Source organism: Larus michahellis, chromosome 2 (assembly GCF_964199755.1).
Source record: "Larus michahellis chromosome 2, bLarMic1.1, whole genome shotgun sequence".
Classification (NCBI taxonomy): domain Eukaryota; kingdom Metazoa; phylum Chordata; class Aves; order Charadriiformes; family Laridae; genus Larus; species Larus michahellis.
The window spans coordinates 30657642-30678556 of NC_133897.1; the positions used below are offsets into that span (position 1 = coordinate 30657642).

The 20915-nt window shown below is 38.5% G+C and overlaps 1 protein-coding gene across 3 annotated transcripts in view; it reads left to right on the top strand.

Moving 5' to 3' along the window:
- PHF14 (PHD finger protein 14) overlaps positions 1 to 18895 on the top strand; it is a 168300-nt gene extending 149405 nt beyond the window's left edge. For 2 of the 3 annotated variants that reach the window (XM_074574761.1, XM_074574764.1), the window contains one exon: positions 18066 to 18241. In XM_074574761.1, the coding sequence (XP_074430862.1) occupies positions 18066 to 18140 (75 nt within the window). In that variant the 3' untranslated portion in view covers positions 18141 to 18241. Of the gene's footprint in view, positions 1 to 18065 lie in introns of all 3 variants that reach the window. The other variant, XM_074574759.1, reaches the window with a different exon arrangement.
- The last annotated feature ends 2020 nt before the right edge of the window (positions 18896 to 20915 follow it).

The window sequence follows — 20915 nt, forward strand, 5'->3', positions numbered from 1 at the left end:
TAGGCTGTCACATGCGTTTGGCCTTTGCCTATGAAGAAGCACGCTAGCAACGTAGCATTCGCAGCATGTCTTTCAAAGAATTGGCTTCTGGTATGCCTTGGAAAAGTTCGTCAGACAAAAAATGTATCAGGCCACCAATACGTATAGCTGCATATAGTAGAGGCTTTTCTCACTCTGGAAAAGCCACAGTACCTTCTGTTCCAAGGAAGTGGATACATTAGATGAATTGATTTCGTTACAAGTCAGCTTTTTGTGCTTTGGAACAGAAGTACTGGGAAATGGTTGTCTTCATCCCTTCCAGAACCACGGCAGCCTGCCTACATTGCGGAACAAGTATGATGCCTTCATGGCAGACTGAGCAGGCACGTGGACTGATACTTCATACTTTTCAACTATACAGCAATACTTCTGAGGCCAGCAAACCCTGGTAGACTTCAATTGACTGGTGGTGGCTTCTGAATTTCAGCATGAGAATCCACATCTCCACAATACTCTGTGAGAAGCTTGCTTCACATCTTCCAGCACCGGAAAACTTCATTAAGGAAGCCTGCCACTGGTCAGAAGTCAAGTCATATTGCTCTTTTCGTAATAGCTTTCCAGCTTGCTCTAAGTGCGCGGCTTAGAAATTTCAGCAAGTCAACAATCTCGTGTTTGAAAGCGGTATTTCAGTGGAGACAGTCAGGAGGAATATACCTAGGGGTTTCTTAGACCGTGTATGCTTGAGTGCGTCTCTCAGGCTATGAAAAGAATTGTTAACTGCAGAATATCTACTGCTTGATTTTGCAGGGCTTGATAGATCACTGGTTCATAAACGTTAATGTAGAAAGCAGGAGAATGATGCACAAACCAAGCTATTGAGGAGATCTGGCCTTTCATATGTCTGAACAGGCATGACATTTTGTTGTCAATTGACTCTTCTTATCCTCTCCTGCCACGGGTTATGAAATCAGATGCCCTGAGGAAAGGAAATTCAATTATGCATTTAACATTTTTGGATTAGTGGGGAATATGCATCTGGCATGGTGAAAGCAGGATGGTTTTATCTATAAAAGTTAGTTACAAAAATTATCTCAGTTGATAGAAATATGATTACAACCTGCTGTATTCCTCAGAAAAATCTGTAACACTTGAGACAAAAGCTGCTATTATCGCTGTTAGAATCTAAATCTTTTTTCAGACTTATGAAACATTAATGTGATGGGAGTTGGAGTTCTAAAATATTTAAAAGTTTGGCTTATGAGAGTTTTGATAGAAATCTGTCACTGTGTCCAGAAAGGATTTAGGGGCAATGGCTGACGTAACAGCTGACCAGCAAATAGACCAGTACAATGTGACTTGAGTTCTCTGCTCCACCTCATCCCAACCCCACTAAAATTTTTCAGGTTTTGACAGTTCCTTTAGCATGAAAAGACTGGAAGCTTAATTTTCCAGGTACAGAAACAAAATAAAATAAAAGACTGGAATGAGTAGTGACTGGATGGTGCTAAGCAAGGATTAGTGATTTAGGCATGGACTAGTTCTCCTTCAGTCCTCTCAGGGCTGAAGTCTGGCAACTGTTGTTACTGGCTATGGAATAGACAGGTGGACTGTCATTTAAAACAAAAAAGAAACCAGACAAAAAAGATGAACACCTAGTCGGATGGAAAATTAACTTCTGTGTTATATCCTGTTATCTAAAATGTTTAATTTTTTATACTTCCAGTCATTCTTGGTGAGGTGGATAAAGTGTGTTGCTCAACAGAAGGTTAGCAAGAAGTTGCTTAACAGAGGTTGAACAACACTTCATATATGCCCTATCAGAAAACAGGACTCCTGGCTTAAAGGTCTTTATGACAGATGAATGAGTTGAAAGTTACATTTGTCAGTGAAATATTCAATGCCTATGTCAACCATTACAAAATGAACACCACAGGTGGTGGTTTTCTGGTTGGAACACATCGCTATAGTCCCCAAACATGTTCCTAATTCTTTTAGAGAGACTGGCACCTGTTCCAGTTTTTCCTCTTGGATTCCCTTCAATGTCAGATTAGAGGAAAAAATATGATTCCGAATTTAAAAAAACCGACTGCTAGCTATTTCCTTTCCAGGAAAATCTCCTCAGTCATCCCACCTTGAACATATCCATAAGTGGTAAACTGTTATTTCTGCCTTAACCTTGTACCAAGAGAAGATAGATGTTCTTTTAAGGAAGTAGACCGACAACAGCAACAAAGAAGAGATTGTATCTAAAGGAAAGGACGCCAAGAAGATTTTAAGTGTTACCCTAAGGATCTTCAGAAACTTTCCTGGTTTAAAAGATGATAATTTTGTGAAGTAGAAAGGCTAGAAAGCTAGAAGGTAACAAGGCTGAAGATGGTGAAATATCCACCAAAAAACAAAGTTCTACACATGTTGAGGAGGCATCAAAAAGAAATAGTTTGTGGGAGGAAGGTGGCACAGCCTTGAGATGTGTTATTTTCACCTGCTTTTGTCTAAAGCTATCAGCTCAAAACAAAACAATCACACGGGCACGGAGAAAATTCGTTTTTATTCTTTGTATCGATGCTTAAGAGCTTGAAAATGAAAAAATATATTTGGGGCTTTACCCAAGGAGTAGAGGAGGGCTCTGTTGCATTTAATCAAGCTATTCAGACAAAACAAAGATCTTGGCTCTCACCTCAATCACTCAGAGAAACAACAGGAAAAAGAGAATCACAGGTAGAGCCTGTATTTTTACATGGGCCAGGAGTGCAAATCCTTTTCATTAAGCAAGAATACTAGCTTATTGCTGAGAGCCAGTGCAGGCAAAGTGCGGTTCAAATCACCTTGGAAAGAATATTGCCAGGACATGTATTTTCCGTTTTCTTGGGACTTCTCCTTCCTACACACTTCTGTGGTTCTACCAGCTTAACTTTGAAATGTCCTGTATAAACAATCCTTGTATCTTGTGAGAAATTGTAGAAATTATTAAGGAACAATTTACTGTTCTGTGGGGAAGTGTGTAAAACTGACAAGTTTGTCTATGCAAAAGAAACTACATTAAGAATATGTTTGCTTCACAAATGGTAGAAAATACCATTTCCTTCTTGCCAGCGGTAGCCAGTTGAGAATAGTGGATCCCCAGACTACAGAATTAACTCAGGTTACCTACCCTTGACTTACATTTATCGTGTTTTCCCACTGTGAAGGGAAGTAGGAGAGCTACGGTTAGGTACTGAAGGTTGCTAGAGAGAGCTGCCATACATCAGTTTATAGAAATCTGCTTTCAGTTTGGGGAGGTACCGTTTTCTTTCTCCTCTGCTCAAGGCATAAGTTAAAGATGGAGACGTCCATGAACAGATGCTGGTTTGGCTAGGATAAAAAGGTCTGTGGCACTGAATATTGTGATGGGAATATCTTAGTGGTATGCTGAGATATTCCATGAGTGGTCACCCCCTGGTGAGGGGTCTGGAGACCAGGTCATATGAGGAGAGTCTGAGGGAGCTGGGCATGTTTAGCTTGGAGAAGAGGAGGCTGAGGGGAGACCTCATTGCCCCCTACAACTACCTGAAAGGAGGTTGGAGAGAGGGGGGTGTTGGCCTCTTCTCCCAGGTGAATAATGACAGGACCAGAGGGAATGGTCTGAAGTTGTGGCAGGGGAGGTTTAGATTAGATATTAGGAAGAATTACTTTACTGAAAGAGTGGTCAGGCACTGGAACAGAAGCCGCTGGAGTCCATGAGTGTCTGTCGTTTTCAGGACGTTGTCCAAGTTGTTACCTGTGGCTAATCAGTCTAAGGAAGAAAAAAACAAAAGTAGCAATGTTGATTGACTAGAAAAGCCTTGTTTTCCATGACGATAAAATATGAATAAGGGTTTCCTGAACGGGCTCCTGTCTGCTGTGGGGTGGCTGGGTATGTATGGGTGCTTTGGCCTATAGAAAATAGGAGATAATACCTGCTAATGAGGAAGCTCTTGCTGAATAGGGTAGTTTATACACTTAGGGGCTGCACTGGCAAAGTACCTAATGCCATAATAACCTCCAAATCTGAGCTATTCAAGTTGGGATAAGTGTTATAATCAATTTTTGTAGCTTTCAGTAGAATGCCTGTTCCTCTTCTTTTTGTCAGCCTTAGCTTCTTACTTGCCTTGTTGAGTCATATCTTGATGTGTGATAATTATACCGGGTCATAGCTAATGCTGAATGCTGGTTTGTACGAAGCTATCTGTGGGTTAAACTTCTCAGTTAATGAGGAGCTGACTGTGTGGGATTGGATTACCGCCTGGATTAGATTTCTAACGCAGTTCATTTCCAGGCATCCTCTTTCAGAATTTTCACTACACTTTAGTCTATATTAAGGTGGAAATTGGATTAAAAAGACAAAGCGTGAAGTCATTTGCTGAAGCAAACAGAGTGTTAGTGCCAAATTTTTTATAAAAGGATGCTGCTGAAAGGACTGCGGGTCTCTCTTCTAATCCATGGAGAATCCCTCCGCCTCGGAGTTTAAGGACTTCATTTCCAAATACAATGCACAGGGGGTACATAAACCCCTGTTAAATGGTTCATTTTGTGCATTCATCTCTTGTTTGTTTATGGTATTAAAAATGTTGTTTTCAGCCTGGAACAATCCCATTCATGCAGAAATCACTTTGTAAATGTAAATACTGTATTAGTGACAGCTCTGTTCAGCGCAAGTATTTTAACCTATTGGGCAGTATCAATAGCTCTCCTCCTCTAATTAATGTTTTAAATATACAAAAGAAAATTCTGCCTTTCATTTTCCTCAGCGAAATCAAGATTTTTCAACAGGAAAAATTGCTTATATAGAGAGGCAATGCTTACTATGTCTGCAAATGTTGTGTTAACAGGGCAAGTGTTCTTGGATGAAGGCAATGTTGAGCGTGAAACGTGCACTGCCCACGGAGTAAACAGCAAAGATTGAATTGTAAGCACAAGACAGGACGCAATCGATACATTTTAAAAATCCCAACTCAGAACACAAATATCCAAAAGTATGTGCACCCAATGATGTAATTCTGGGCCACAACCTTAAAATTTGTCATCGCCTGATGCAAGACAACCTAAATATGAAAGTATATTCACATCAGAAAAACTGATCTAACTCAGGCTGGCCACTGCAGCTTTCACAAAGGGGATATTGACTACCACTTAAATGCTCTTAGGATGTGGTCTTCCTTGGAGAGCAGGTACTTGTCCTTCTGAAAAAAGGGAATAGATCAATTGCGTTTGATCCTGCTGGCTGATGTACTAGCGCTGACTTGGTAGTTACTTCCTTATTTCATTATGTTTTAAAAATTGACTGCGTTCTCTTTTCATCATTCCAAACCAGACACCTTTTCTATGCATTGCCTCCTGATTGCTCTCAAAACATCTTTGCAATTAAATAATTTCCTGATGAAAAACAAGTTTATATGAAGTAGAGCTGTTTTTCATATGCTTTATAGCTTGCCGCATATTATACTGTACCATGTATCATAAAATTCCTGCTATTAATGGTTGTTTACTTTTCCCAGAGACAAAAAATATGCATCAGAATTTAGAACCAGACAATTTCTTGCAATAACTGCACTCACTTTATGTCTTCTTGGCTGGTTTCAGAAAGAACAGGTGGTGTTCTGCGGCAGAAAAGTTAATGCTTTTAAAGCCTTCTTTGCTTTCTGAATGTAATAACAATGACAGCACTTAGCACTTATATAAATCTCTTCATGCATAGAACTCCATCCTGACATTGAAAGTCTTATTATTCACATTTTACGGGTAAGTTCTTTAATGTAGCAGCGAGTTCAATTTCCACGCCCTCCAGGCCAAATAGGTATTATAGTAGTGGGACAAATGTCAGAGATTTTAGCCAAGAAATTCCTCATCTGAGTCTCAGACCTTACTTTACTATGGATACATGCACTAACTTCATCCTGGTTTCTGTTAGTGACCCTCCTCTCGATCACATACCACTCCTCCATTTCTTCCTCTCCTCCAATGGCATTTTCCAGCGCGCTATCCAGAGGTTTTCTCAGCTTTCTGCACACACCGTGCTCCGTACGGGGAGTTCTCACCTGGACCTCAGTTCCATTTCCCCCCCTAAAGCAGACCTCTGCAGACTGACTCCTCGAGGCTCAGTACTGTTTTGATAAAATATCTGCAAAAACTGTCTGTCCTGTATAGTCAGTGTATTTGTTTTATAAAGAAATATAGACTATTTCTATATGAAGTAGTTTTATATACGTTTTGATGATAATCACTTTTTAATCATTCTTCATTTATTAGCCATACTTGGCACAAAAATGTGAGCAAGATACATGCCCGTTATCCTGACCCACTTAGCTTTTATGATGTTTCACTTCTTGTCCTTCTTTCATTTTTTTTTCATATCTGATTTTAGACCCTGCAAGATCAGACTCTCCAGCTGTGTTTGTATGCTATGTGGCATGATATGACTTGGCCAAGATTTTTATTATTAATTAATAGTATAGTTAAATAAATATTATATCACTATATTACCATTTATCAAATTGAACAGCAAAATCTTGAAAGGAGCTAGAGACCTTTCTGTATCTGGGTCTTAAAAGGCATAATTTTGGGGGTTTTGAATGGACAATAGAAGCAACAGCTATCAAAATTTTTCAGGTTTTCCTTTTTTGAGATCTTCCCTCCTGAAAGGTTTCCTTGAATTTAAATGAATTGAAAATACTTTAGTCCACCTCAAGTCACAAATGATTAATGCCAGTAACTGTCACTGATGAGGGTACTGACAGACAAAGGGGAGCATCAATTAATATAGGCAGAGTAAGATCCTTGATGTCTTATCTACCAACATAGACGGCATTTGCTGTATTTTCTTCATCGTTTTCATATTCTTAATAATTGTATTTTAAAATTCCATTGGCAGATGAAGTAGTATAGTTACATGTGTGTTTCTAAATTTAAATACTGATTTAAATGGCAGTGCTACACACTTCTGTAGTTCCTGAAGTGTTGCATTTTCTAAGGTGCACGTAGATGAGAGGAAGCAGGCAAAATGAGTTATATTAAATACTAGGTAGTATTTGCCACAGGAGAACAGGAGCCTGTTTTTTCTACATAACTTTTTTTTTTTTTTTTTACTACCTCTTCTGTTTTGTGAGTAAAGGAGACACATGATGATTCTCTTAAATCGTCAGTAAACAGAAAATAATTAGATAGTTACTGGCTGTTAACTCTTAGAATCATGATATCAAATTCCTGGAGCTCCTGTGTGTGCAGAAAGAGAAAATCCAATGAATAAAACCAGACAAATAGATTGCAGCTAAGTGAAATGAATGAATATGTAAGGCTGTGCTTGATACTGTGAGGTAGCCCTGGCAGTTAGGAGAGCAGCTGTTGCACAGGCGCAGCGAGCAGCAGCTCCCCAACGTCGCTGCGGGGCCATTGCTGACCCCACGAAGGTGCCGGGCAGGAACTCTTGAGAGGCAGCTGACTGGCAGCACTAGGATTTCAGGAAAAAAATAGCCCTCTGAAAATAGCCTCAACTTCCTCTAAATGCCCATAGTTTAAATGCCATCCGCGGGCTGTTTAAATTCAGTATTCCGTTCCAGCGAAGCCTTGTTCTACAGTATATTTCATATATAACACCCGTAAATAGTACTGTTCGGTTCGGTGATCAGATGAGTTGAATGTAACAACGCACATACAGGTGTTTGCAAGTTGTGGCCCTTAATGTGAAGAATATTATGTCTCAGAAGCACTGTGATACAACATAATGGGAGACAAAAAAGCCTTCTGCGTGAGTAGTCTTCTGAGAAATGGAGTTTAGTGACCTTCAAAAGGAGTTTCAACGAATGATATTAAGTGGCGTCAGTGTTTTAAGGAAAAAGTAGATAAATAATGATTTGTAATGTGAGCTCTGTAATGAGCTCTTCTACCATAAATATGCAAAACACTAATTAGTTACAGCCAAATTTCCCTAGCTTTGGGAATCTTTTAGAATATAGCTTTTCAGTAATTGAATCACATCAAAGTATTGTTTCTCCCACTCTTCTAACAAAGTTATGTGTGATTTGTTGGAGGGCGGGCAGAGATAGGAAGCAAGCTGTTGACAAACCAAAGGATGACTTTGATGTAGTGTAGTGAAACAGTAACTTCTAAATTTATCAGAAGGAAATGTACCAGGAACATGTAAGGAGCCCTGTTTGTGGTGCCTACCTTCACCGAGGTGACAGCTGTCAATTAATTTGATTCTAAGTTTCTGAAAGGCAGCTAATCTTTTTTTTTTTTTTTTTTTTTTTTTTTTAACGAAGTATATCTCTATATATATTGTTAGAGGAAAAAGTTTTGGAAGGATATCGGAGTGTGTTTGGAGGCAGGTGGCTGCTTTTACAGGGCAGGTTTTTGCAGAGTTCCTTTTGATGATAGTATTACCTTACATGGTTGGACATTGCATTATTTCCAGTTGAAGGAGTTTCATCAGATTCTGACTTCAAAAAATTACAGTGAAGCAACATCGCTATCATGAAAAATTACCAAAACATCCCTCAGTATACCCACTGAATTAAATAACATTTGGCTTTAGAACCTCACTTGGAAATGCAAAGATGGGTGGAGGTTGAAGAGAATTCATTCTACTGGTAAACCTGATATATTCATTTTTTAATTTAGAAGCTGATCAGCTTGAAACTATTGAAACCTTGGTATATTAAGTGTTGCAATTTTGAGTCAAAATTGAGTATGTGTTTATTATCAGTGCATCCTTGAAGCTTCAAATACAGTTGAGTTGACCTGTTGTATGAAACAAGACTGTTCAGACATCATTATAGGATCAGAACAGTTAAGTGCTATCCTCAAATACAGAAATAAAGTCAAAATATAAAAACAAGCCAATCTACAAACCTTCCTTTGCCGTCAGACCAACTGAATTCCAACTTCTAAAGCCATAGATTTCTTGTCGTGTTTGATTTCAGGTCCATAGACAAATGTTTGGGTTGTATTGTTATATTAAAAGTATGTTTATTGAGCTTGTAAAGAAATAATTTTGACTTCTGGGTAGGTCTGCAGTACCAGCGTTAATTTCGATTAAATGAATGGTAACAGTAGCGAAGGTGTAGGTCTTCCATGAGAGATTGTGCCTGGGTTGTTAGCATGAAGACGTGGATCTGGTCCTAGCCTAGAATGCTCTTTTGGGGATTTTATTTAATGGACATCGAAATCATTGAAATGTCTGTGTAGTTACGGTTGTTAGATTCTGAATTTAAACGTCAGTGCGTGTTTTGGAGGGACCTACTGAAAGGAATTGTGTTTTTTTAAAAAAAAGCAAAGGTCTCTTCCATCTCTGATTTCTTCATCAGTAGCACAGGTTCTAGTTGCTGTCATAGTCTGTCTTCCATTTACTTACACAGCTTCGTCCATTTCGCGCAGTTTTGTTTGCAACTTCATGGATGGTGACTCAATATAGGCATTCAGTATTACAACAGATATAAAGCCATTTTTACAGCATTTACTTATATCGCATTTTGGAAGATTGGTGACTAAAATAAAGGCCTTTGCTGCGTTGTTCAGACTCCTATGTCATCATATTAACTCCACTGAAAGATCCGTCATTTATGCCTGGAGCCCGAACAGAATTTCGTGGCTGTACTCAGGTGAAATGTTCTGATGAGGTATAAAAGAAAGGAGAAGAAAAGCTTTCTGAATGGTTAGTTGTCACATTATAGCAATATTTTCATGAATTCCCAAGTTATTAAACTTATAATACTGCAGTAGACTTTCTAATTAAATGTGCATTTTCTTTTGTCATAAGGAAAGAAAAAACTTTGGTTATGCTTTTTACAGTAATTTAATTAAGCATTTCCTGTAAGTTCATCAGTATCTATCATGGCTCACTAAAGTTGGTATTCAGTATAGAATGGTAGATTAATTGCCCTTTGTCTTAGATGAAATAAGAATCCTAAATATGCAGAGTCATGAAATTTAATTGTGTTCCTCAATTGCTTATTCAATGCTTTGGAAACCTGAATCAAGAAATACTGAAGAAGAGGGCCAAAGGTTGTTAAATGTAGCGAGTAACACAGATTTTGAACTTTACTTAATGAACCGAGTGTTTATTACTATGAAATAAATGCACCATTTAAAGAATTATGGTGGAAATGTAAAACATTAAAACTCTAATTAATTTTGGTCAGAAGCATGCAATGCACTCATTTTTCCTAAAACATTTTCATTAGGGTCTAGGTTTTCTCTGTTATTGAGATAAATTTATTCCTTTCATATGGTAGTGCTCTCATTTTCCACTAAAAACGTGGACTTCAGTGCTGTTTAGAGTGATGTCTTTCAGCCGCCTTCGACTGTAGGCAGCATGTCTTGGTGGTAGCTTACAGAAGCATTTTTATATAACTCGGTTGTACCTACTTTTCTGTTTGATGTCGTTAATCATTTTGGAAACAAAAGAATGTTCAGACCTCTTCTCAAAAGGCTGTCTGTAGCCAGGCATATTTGTGAAAACAGTTAAAGGCTGAAAAAAAATCTTCAGCTATCATTTAGTAACTACCAAGGTGCATGTATAGCCTAACAATTGAGCAGTTAAAAATGAGCCTCTTATTTATTTTTTTTATTGAACAGTACTTAGAAATAAAATTATTTAAAAGAGCTATTAATTCCTTGTTGTTGGCCTGAGCACCTCTTGTTCTCACGTAGCTATTGCAAAAAGGAGCCATTTTATTTTTTAGTATCAAGAATAGAAACATGAAGAAGTTATGCTTCTTATAATTTAATAAGCGTATAGTGTAAATTTGGTGGGAGTATAACCATGAATATTCAAAATCATCTTGATTTGGTTAGAATATGCATTTCTAGGCTATGGAATATTACTCTGTAGTAGTATTATGAGTATATATAAAGCAGAACTTTCTGTTCTAATTTATAATTCATAAAAATAATGAATATATTGCCACATAAGTAGAAAATGTTGTTGTGGTTTCCATATTTATGTTTATATATGCGCAGTTGTAAGTATTATAATTGAGTGACAAATTTCTCTTAGAAAGGATCTTAATCAGGACAGTGTCAGACTTGAAGGCTTGAAAACTAATGCAAGCGTGCGCTCTGAGACCAGAGTGGAAATTAAGGAGGCCTGTCCCATACAGGCACACTACAATCCCATTAAAGTTGCTTTTCATCTGTTTCTTAGTTGCTGTTTCAGGTTTATGATACTTAAGCATTTATAGATACAATCTAAAGTTCATAAACCTAAACCTTTAAAGATTCAAATTGTTAAAGAGGAAACGTTTTCCCCTACTTTCTTCAAGGAGAACCAGCTGAACTTGTAAAACAATGGTTGGGTTTCAGGCACCACCTGCCCTGAAGAGCATCCCAAATGTAGTGGCAGTCAGCCAAAAGGGCCACTCAGTGGAATGGTTGCCTCCTAAAAGGGAGAGAAACAGATGGAGGATTTGAAATCTGGCATGAAATTCCACTTCTGTACTAAGCGTTAAATGAAATTTGACTGTAAGGGCTCTTGCGATGGTACATTTATCTGTATAATCAGAATTAGAAACAAGGAAATAGAAAATACAGAACACTGACAAACATCTCAAAAAGACTTAAAGTTCTTGTACCAGTGCAAGTTAAAGGAAAGAGTTTATGATAAACATGCAGCTGCTTGTAGCTTCTTAAGAGAAGCGTTAGTATAAAATTAGTTCTCCTAGTCTTGCATTGCCACCTAGAGCACGGTGCCATGCACTGCGTCGGTGAAGGAAACCTCCAGTGGTTAAACGTTGCTCTTTTTCCTGAGCAAAACGGGGTGGAGAGCTGCTTCCAGTTAATTGATGTCATGTTTACTTACATTATAATGGTTAGTTCATTCATAGCCTCCATTTTTTTTATGTACCAGATCAGCGGAGATTTCACTGTAGGAATGTGGTGGGCTTTGACAGTAAGAATTAATGGAGATGCACATTAAAAGGTACGACTGTCAGCTTGCCAGTGGTCCCAGAGGGGGCATTTTCTTGATGGCTGCTTTAGAATACTTCATGAAGCAAATGTCAGACTTGTCAAGGCTGTCACTATGAAAATGATCCATGTAGCAAGGGTCTCCTTTTCTTGGGAAACAAACAGCTGCCTTATCACTGCAGAGCTACAGTGACAGAAAACTGTCATCTATCACAAGAAATTTATATTTGCTTCTAATATCCATTGGTAAAGAACTGTTCCAGTTGTACTCTGTATTTTTGCAGCACTCTTCGTTATAAAGGTTGTCAGTAATATATTTGAAGAAGATACGGGCTTTGGAAGAAAAACAACTTTTGAATTTTATTGCTGGATGTTCACCTTTTGCTGATTTAACTGGGAGACTGATTGAATTCCCAGTTTTTAGCCCTGAAACTCCTTTTCCTACAAATTTGGTCTGTGACGCTGGAACACCAAACTTTAACATACACAAAGAAAAGCTCTTCTAGTATCTAAAGTCCCTTTTTCCTGATATATTTTTGAGGACTGTGTACTTCCAAGTGGTGTTTCGCTAGCTAGAATCTGTGAGGCAGGAGATGAAATACCAGCTGGACACCCTCACTGGAGCTTAGTATATTAGTCATATTACAGCTCTTTTGGGTTAAAATACTGTGAAACGGAATAGTATCTGAATTCGGTCCTGAGTGTTTTTGAGGTGATATTTCTAGATTATGTAATAGCATAGAGAACCCTTTAGTCGTTCCTCGTTATAGTAGGATATTTTTGTGTTTTGCGTACTTTCGTATTATTCAGATGTTCATTTACACCATACTGTATCATATAGCTGTTTATTAAGTTTAGAATGTGGGTTGCAGTTTGCAAAGCACACAACAGCAAGTTTGTTTTATTAAGTATACTTTTGCAATGCAACTTTAGAAATTGCACTGTGGTTTAATGCACAAATTTGTGGTGTAATGCACAAATCTGTGAATTGGTGCATTTCCTAGCACAGTTAATTGAGGTGTGATCTATTCTGCGTACAGAGCAGTGTCAGATTCCCTGTAGAGTTAAGAATTGTCTAATTCACTGTTACCTTCCAGATTTCATATCGTTAACCAATGGAATAAAAAGAATTTCTCAGACATTTTGAATGAAATTCGTTGGAGGGTGGAAAACAGAGAAAGGGACACCCAAAACCCTATTTCTGGGCTTTTTTTTTTTCAAGCCAAAATTTGTCTACAGGGGAATATTCAGCTACTTGAAAGAACATTGTAGAGAGGTTGGTACTGGTCTCTTCTCACAGGTGATTAGCGATAGAACAAGAGGGAGTGGGTTCAAGCTGCAGCAGGGTAGGTTTAGGCTGGACATGAGGAAAAAATTCCTCACAGAAAGAGTGGTCAGACACTGGAATAGGCTGCCCAGGGGGGTGGTGGAGTCACCATCCCTGGATGTGTTTAAGACTCGTTTAGATGTGGTGTTAAGGGATATGGTGTAAGGGAGAACTTTGTAGAGTGGGGCTGATGGTTGGACTCGATGATACCAAGGGTCTCTTCCAACCTGAATGATTCTATGATTCTATGATTCTGGAATAATTACTACAAAATTAACTTTGCACATGGGACCTGTTATACTCTGCTTAGAGCACCATTTGTAGTTGATCTTAAACATCCTTTCAAAGGGGATGAAGTTATATAACAGTCTGCCTCAACTGTCAGATCAAAATTTTCAAAAATAGGATCTTACCTTTATTTTTTGGCAGTTAAAGACATCTAAATATCAAAGTATTCCCATTAACTTCAGCAACGCTATTGAGTACTCAATATTTTAATAATAATTCACACGACTTATTTAGGTGGCAGATTGTAGGGTCTCAGTTTCAGATTCTTGTCCTTGTTCTGTTACTGTGACCCATAAATGCTCAGATACCAAGCGCAGACGAAGTAGTTTGAAGGAAGACATCTCCATAGGACATTTGAAGAGCGTGCAAAGGACCCTTTAGTCTAATACCTTGTTTCCATCAGGGAAAAGAAAGGATGCCTGGGGAAAGGATCTAGGAAAAAAGATGATGAGGAAGGTCTATCAGCGTCATCAGGATGCTGATGAGATGTCCAGGCATCAGGCCTAAGGAGCTGCTGGGTTTAGCAGCACTTTATAAAGCCCTTTGTACTTTTCCTTATTGCTGTCGGTTTTGTAAATCTGAAAGAACGACAATTCCAGACTAGTAAAGTTCCTTCATTTTAACATGAAAATAATCTTTGGGCTGTTAAATGCATTTTTTAAGTAGGAGTAGTAATACAGTCTTGAGGGATTCACTTCCCTTTGCTGCTCTTACGAGTCACCAGATCTGTGCTGAGACATCTTTCACGTGAGCGTGTTCAAAATCCACTGTATAGTATTCGAGTCTATGGTTCCTGTAGTCAGAAAAGATACTGAGAGAAGTTTGGTTTGTGACACCTGCTAGCAAAAACTACTTTGATCATTGAGCATTTTAACACCAAAACGACTCTTTCAGGATTTTTAGGACAGAAAGCACTAGAAGGTAGAGTCGTAGGCAGCTTGAATCAGAATAAATAACATAAAATAGAGATGTGAGGTATTAATAGAAATAATTTGAACTGAATTTCTGTGAAACAGAAACGGGAATTCAGTATTTCATCTGCTGTGTAGCCACTGGTAATAGCAACTTTACGCATTGCCATCATGGACTGTTTTTTAACGGATAACATGAAAATAAAAGGTTTTCCTTTGCTATCCGTCGGAATTAAAAGCATTGTAATGATCATAATGATAGGTGGTAATTAGTAAAACAAATATATTAAATATGTTTAATCTGCAGTTGTTTGGCAAAATTTCATTATAATTAGGCTATATAGGCTATTAAGCTGAAAATTCAAACATTATTAATGACATTAGAAACTCCAACCAATTCAATATTCTGTGCAATCATTGGGATGCCTCTTGGGCTATTAAAAAAAAAGATAAAATATTTCATAGAAATTTTGCATTATCAGCAAACTGAAATAATAGTAAGTCTTCACATCTTGGAGTATGGTTAATATGCGTGCTCTAAATTGCCAGTTCAAATCTTTCCTAAGTGCATCGGAAGTGATATTGCACTTCTTATAACTTACAGGAGTTCACGTCTCAAAATTTTCTGATAATTTTCAGTCATTAGTAAGTTTGCCATTCTCAGGCCACTGCTGTCACTTTTTTTCTGGCAGAAAGCGCGTGGGTGCCAAAACTGGTGGTTCATACTTTCCAGTGTCCCCCCATGATCATTTCTGCCATCTCTTTCGCGCTGGCACTGTGGCAGCGCACAGGTCTGGGAACTGATCTGGCTGAAGGCATATCTGACAAAGGAAAAGTTTTTTCCCCTTGACGATTTGTACTATGAGAAAGATCAACCCTCATTACTCCGCATTTTGCGCAGCAGTCGCCCAAGTTCAGAGATACTACCTCTAGGTTTCTGTTTCAAAAGGAAATGTGAGTTTCTGTTCTTGCAAAACAAGAGGTGGAGTAAAAGTGCCTCGACAAAATTAAGATGTGCTCTGTGGAGCATGTTTTAATACGATACCCTTCAGAAAGGTTTTGTGCATAAAAATGTCAAAATAACAAAAAGTAACAAAATATCTGTCAGGGAGCTGGATGACTTGTGTGTGGGAATCTGCCTGCAAAAGTCTGGTTCATACTCTGCTGGTAGATTTTACCTATTTGAATGTGTTTTACCTGATCAAAGCAACAGGAGCTGGACAGATTATTGGTACTGCAAAGCATCCCAAAGCGGATGCTTCCATCGTGAGTATTCACACAGAGCAAATCCTGGACTTGCTGCAGCCGCTCAGCCATCATTTCTGCATCTCAGAAAACAACTGATGGCTGCAGCTGCTGCTGTAGCCTAGGAAATCTGCCAGAGAGCAAGCATGACCTTATGAGCGCAGAATTAAAACATTTCAAATCTACACAAAGCCAGAAGATTCTGTTACAAAACCTCTTTCACTGGATAAAACCTTTTTGTCCACCAAAAAATAGACTTAGGAAGCTGATGTTCGGTATTGAGCCTAATATCCCTTCACCCTCTTGTAGTCCTCAGTGAAGGTGTGGCCCTGAGGTCTCCGAAATTTCTGCATGCTCCCTTTATTAGGAGAGGAAGCCCTAAGCAGTGTGTCGTGTGCTGGGAAAAGAATGATTGTGTAGGGTTTATATTCCCTGTAGGAGGGAGTGCAATCCAGGATGTTGGAATAATGGCAGGTGGTGTGATAGGAAGGTGGATTAGTTGGCACTGAGGTCAGTAGAGATGCAGCTTCTGTAGGTAAGGATCTTCAGAAACATGCAGATTTCCTGTCCTTTTGTTAATAAGTCCTTCATGTCAGAACCTGGCTGTTTATCATCCAAAAGTTTCTGTGGGTGGCTTTTTTATTCAGTGATATTCTTTGACACCTGTAAGCAGTACATCTAAGCTCAGTTACATGCTGCTCCTTTGTTGTTTGCCATCCTGCCTTGCCTTTATTTTCTTTAGAAGTTCGACCTTTGTATGTATACTGTACATTACACTCTCTCGAGTATATGCTACACTTGTAACTTCAACTAATCAACAATCTTTGGTTTCACATGCACGGTTGTGTTTCCTCACCTGAACTAAAAGAGCCACAGGGCTCACTACATGTTTTAAAGGTAATTGAAGAGATGACAGTCCAGAAAGATAAGAAAAAAAGCTTTTAGCCTTTAGCGGTCAGTCATGTAAATATTTCTCAGTGCCTAGCCTGTCCCCAGAACGGGGGAGAATTTAGAAGCAGGATCGTTTGGAGTGTACGTTTCTAGCTTTTCCATTTTACTTTAGCGTTGTGTAACATAATACAAGACCACATTTTTTTCAGGAGATTTTCCATTGCTATTCTATTTTGTGCTGCCCGTGCGATCTTCCTATATATTTTGTACCTCGCTCTTTGTTATAATTATCCTTACAAAAAACGCTTTGATGGTGAAAGAAGGACTAGGTTGCAAAAAGGTATTTTCCCATAAGAACGAAGGTGCTATTTTAAAGCAGGAAACTGCACCCTGGGTCCCTGGGTCCCACCTAGTGTCCCTGATGTTTCCTTTCTCTCAACTAACTGTTGCCTTGTGATGAGTGGTGCTGCAGCAGCCAGGACGCTTCTTCGTTCCCAAATGTCTGTTCATTTCTTCTCCTTTGTGTTTTTGGAATGAGGAAGATTCTCTGTATATTGAATTAAAAAGCAGGCAGGAAAACTGGCCATACTTTGAATGAGCGATAAGGACTGTTCGACGGGTCGCAAGTTGCCTTATGAAACAGTTTTCTCAGTCTTCCATAATTTATACTTTGGAGGTCACGATTTTGTACTGGACACAAAATACATTCCTGTGGAAACGGGCATTATGATGTCACTTCATTTTTTCAGTGAGATCCAGAGGAACCCGTAGTGAATTATGAGCCCAACTCTTGGAGCTGAAGCTGTAGAATATTGTAAGCATGCTGCTGCCTGACATGCTCATGTTTCCTATTTTAGACCTGACTGATCTTCAGATAACATATGGTGGTACAAGTAATTGGAAAATTGGCAGACCTGTCAAGAAAATATGCTAGATGGGACAAAAATACGATGCTGCAGCACATAAAGTGTCTCTGAAGTTAAATTTATTGTCTTTTATCAAATGGTGAAGTAAACGTATCTGGTCTCAAAAAAATGAAACATTTTTCAATGGCAGATGCTTTTCAAAAGTAATTTTTAGAACAATGATGAAAGTTCTTGCATTTGAAAGTAATTTAGTGGAAACCTCCGGTCAAGAACAAAGGAAAGGTGTGTAGTACTGTCTGCTGCAGACGTTTGAATATCTTGTTATCCGTGTATGGCTTTGTAATTTCTTTATATAACCATGCAGTAAATTGGGCAGTGAAATATTTACTCATTAAGTTATTCTTCTACTGTAAATGTAGGTGATTAGATTTGTTTAAATTTTGAGTGTTGTTATCATTTCTATTTCAACTCTTGGGCAAAATCAAATGCTTGAATAAATGACATTTCTTTCTTATTTTTATGCTTATTGGTCAGGCAAAAGATGACAAAAGACTGTACAGAATTCTATACATATGCATAAGTACAAAAAGTGTACTTCTTCAATAAGTTGATTAATGTTCAGGTTTTCATTTTCTTTTACAGGAAGATGAAAATGAAGCTGAGGCAGAAAATCCATCTCAGCAGCTGAATTTGGAACAGAAAAAATCAAAAAAATAGGATGTTGCTGTCTTGTTTGAAATATTTGCAAGTTGTGTAACAGTGATTATAGTTTCTCATTGTAAAATTAACAAAAAAAGTTCTCAATAAAGTCATTGAAAATTAAATTCATGCTGCACTGGGGAATTAATTAAGTAGCTCCTGGTGATATTCCTGATTGCATTAAAAGCTGAATTATCAGAACTGAGCACCATACCAAGAAAATTCTAAAAGCTTTTTGAACACGGTATAGAAAGCTGATGGGTTATTCATCACTAATAGCATTTACTAAGCAAACAGGTCATTTTTTTTTTCACTCTACAAAGCAATGTTATCCTTAAAGGATAGTTATAACTCTGACCCATTTTGCTATTTTTGAGCAAGAGCTTTGATTCTTAAAAGTTAGATAAATATGTTCTAGTAAATGAGTTCTGAAATTTCTTCTGATCAGTGATTAAAATAAATGTTGCTGAGGACTGGGTTGGAGGCAAGGACTTTTTGGTATGTACAGGATGTTTTCATAAGTAATTACTTTTACATGTTTGTAATTGGTTTCATGTTGCATTATCATTTTCTTCCATATAAACCCTTTCCATCTTCACGTGATCGTTGTCTTTTAATGAATGTCAAGCTTTTGTCTTGATTAGGCCATCCTATACAGGTCCAATTCCTTCATACCAATCTTTCCATTCTAACAGAATAAAATAACTTCTTGCTGTGTTGTTAGACCTTTAAGTGAGTAGCGAAAATTTAAAATAAAAATCCCTTCTTCCTGTACTCATCATTTTTATTTCCAGTTTACCTCTGCTTTTTAGCCTAATGTCATGGTTTGGGCAACACTGGATTAATTTATCTTTCAGTAATTTTGCTTTTCGTAAGGTCTTCTAATGCTTGGGGAAACTGCATTTTTAGATGACTCTCGTGTCTGAATTTGTGAAAATATTTACTTCATCGCCAGCGATGGTCTGCAGCTTTCGAGGTCTCCGTGTTTTTGAGCTCACCAGCTGCAGGGATGAGGAGAAGCGAGACCCGGGCACTTGACCCAAGCTGGCCAACAGGATTATTTCATACCATGAACGTCATATTCTATATAAATTAGAACGTTTGCTGGGAATTTCTCTCTCTCTCCCTTGATGGCGGTGGTCTAGAGAACTTCTTGCCTCCGTGCCAGACCCCTGAGCCCTTCCCTTCCTCCCAAAGCCACAGCGCTCGCAGCGTCCCACATTTGCTGGGAGTGCACAGCTTCCTGCTGATAGAACGGGCTGAGTATGATCCTTGTATATTTTGTATTGGTATCGGGATCGATATTGTAATGTTAATTATTTAGTCTTATTCTATTATATCTGTTCATATTTTTACCCTGAAGTTTTCTTGTTTTTTTCACGATTCCCCTTCCCAGGTGGGGAGGGGTCGTCAGGTGATAGAATAATTGTCTGAACAACAAGAAATTGTTGTGGATTCTTCAAACCATAAAACCTGTGCAGGCCACTATATGGAAAGGTCAGTACAAGGAACTCAGATGTAAGTTTATAGCCCGATAGTTTCGCAGGTTGCAGTGGAGAAACCAGAAATATTACTGACTCTGTTTTAGGATTAGAGCAACACTCACCGAAGCCCCATGAGTGAATTTTATCTTGCTTTAGGAGAAATTAATCATCTTCAATTGAAAAAGTTCGCCCCTTTTCCCACTGTTCCATATTTTTACTCTTACTCTGTATATTAAGTGTTAAATCAGATTGTAAATAGCGTTCATCCTCAATTTTATCCTGTCTGTTTAAATTATAGTTTCAGATATTTTAAAAACAACATGCCTGTGCGCAAGCAATATCTTTTATAAATTCTTTTCTGGTTCATGAGGTTCAAATGTGTGTAGCTCGTGGACAAATTTCAATCACAATTACTCTACAGGAGTTTAATAACACTAGATCTCATTTTAACGAATGCAGCTATCATGTAAATTAGCAAATAAAATAAATTCAGCACTGGTCCATTGGTGCAGATCAACCACTGTAGCCATCTCAGAAAGGAGAGGGAATATGATTTTGACTTCACTGCAGCGGAGGAGACAGATTTGAGAAAGACAGAGGCACAGATTTACCACACAGGACCTTATGGACCATTCTCTGCAGAGTGGTGTTTAGGATCACAAGGGAGACGAGAACAAAGTGAACGTTTTTCCTTTTTTTTCAGGCTAGCACAGAAAGCCGAGGTCAGTTCTCAGAGCGTGGTACTCTTGAGGATCTGTAGAAGGGGCAGGGTTGCCATTGGAAAGGGCTGAAAGGCCTCCAAATTTTGAAGGACAGAACAAGGAACTTATAAGAAAAGGTGAGAGAATGAGGTTTCACACGGGCCTTACACAAAGGTAGGGTAATGGCAGGGGGAGTTACGGGCTGGGATAGATTATGGCCGTGTCTTGGCCTCTCTGCCCACCCCCGTCCCCTGTGCGCTTGGTGTTTAGGTTTATCCACCCAAACTATCCTATGTGAAATTAGCAGATAGGATCTAATTTGTCCAAATTAATCAATTTCTGTTCCTTCCATGGCAGCAGGTTTGTCCTTTTTCTGTGAGTTCTAAGCTCTGTGGCAGCCTGGCACTGTACGGGTGCCTAAGATGAGAAACGTGGTTATTCGGTGTTCAGGTTTTGTATCAAAATATATTACTTGGCTCTCAAACACCCGAGTGAGAAAAATGGTACAGGCCTGGAAAGCTACAGAAGCTTCCATTTGATGCATAATGCTGATGAGCTTAAAAGGAGTATTTCTGTATCTTTCCTAAATTCTTAAGAATTTAATGTGA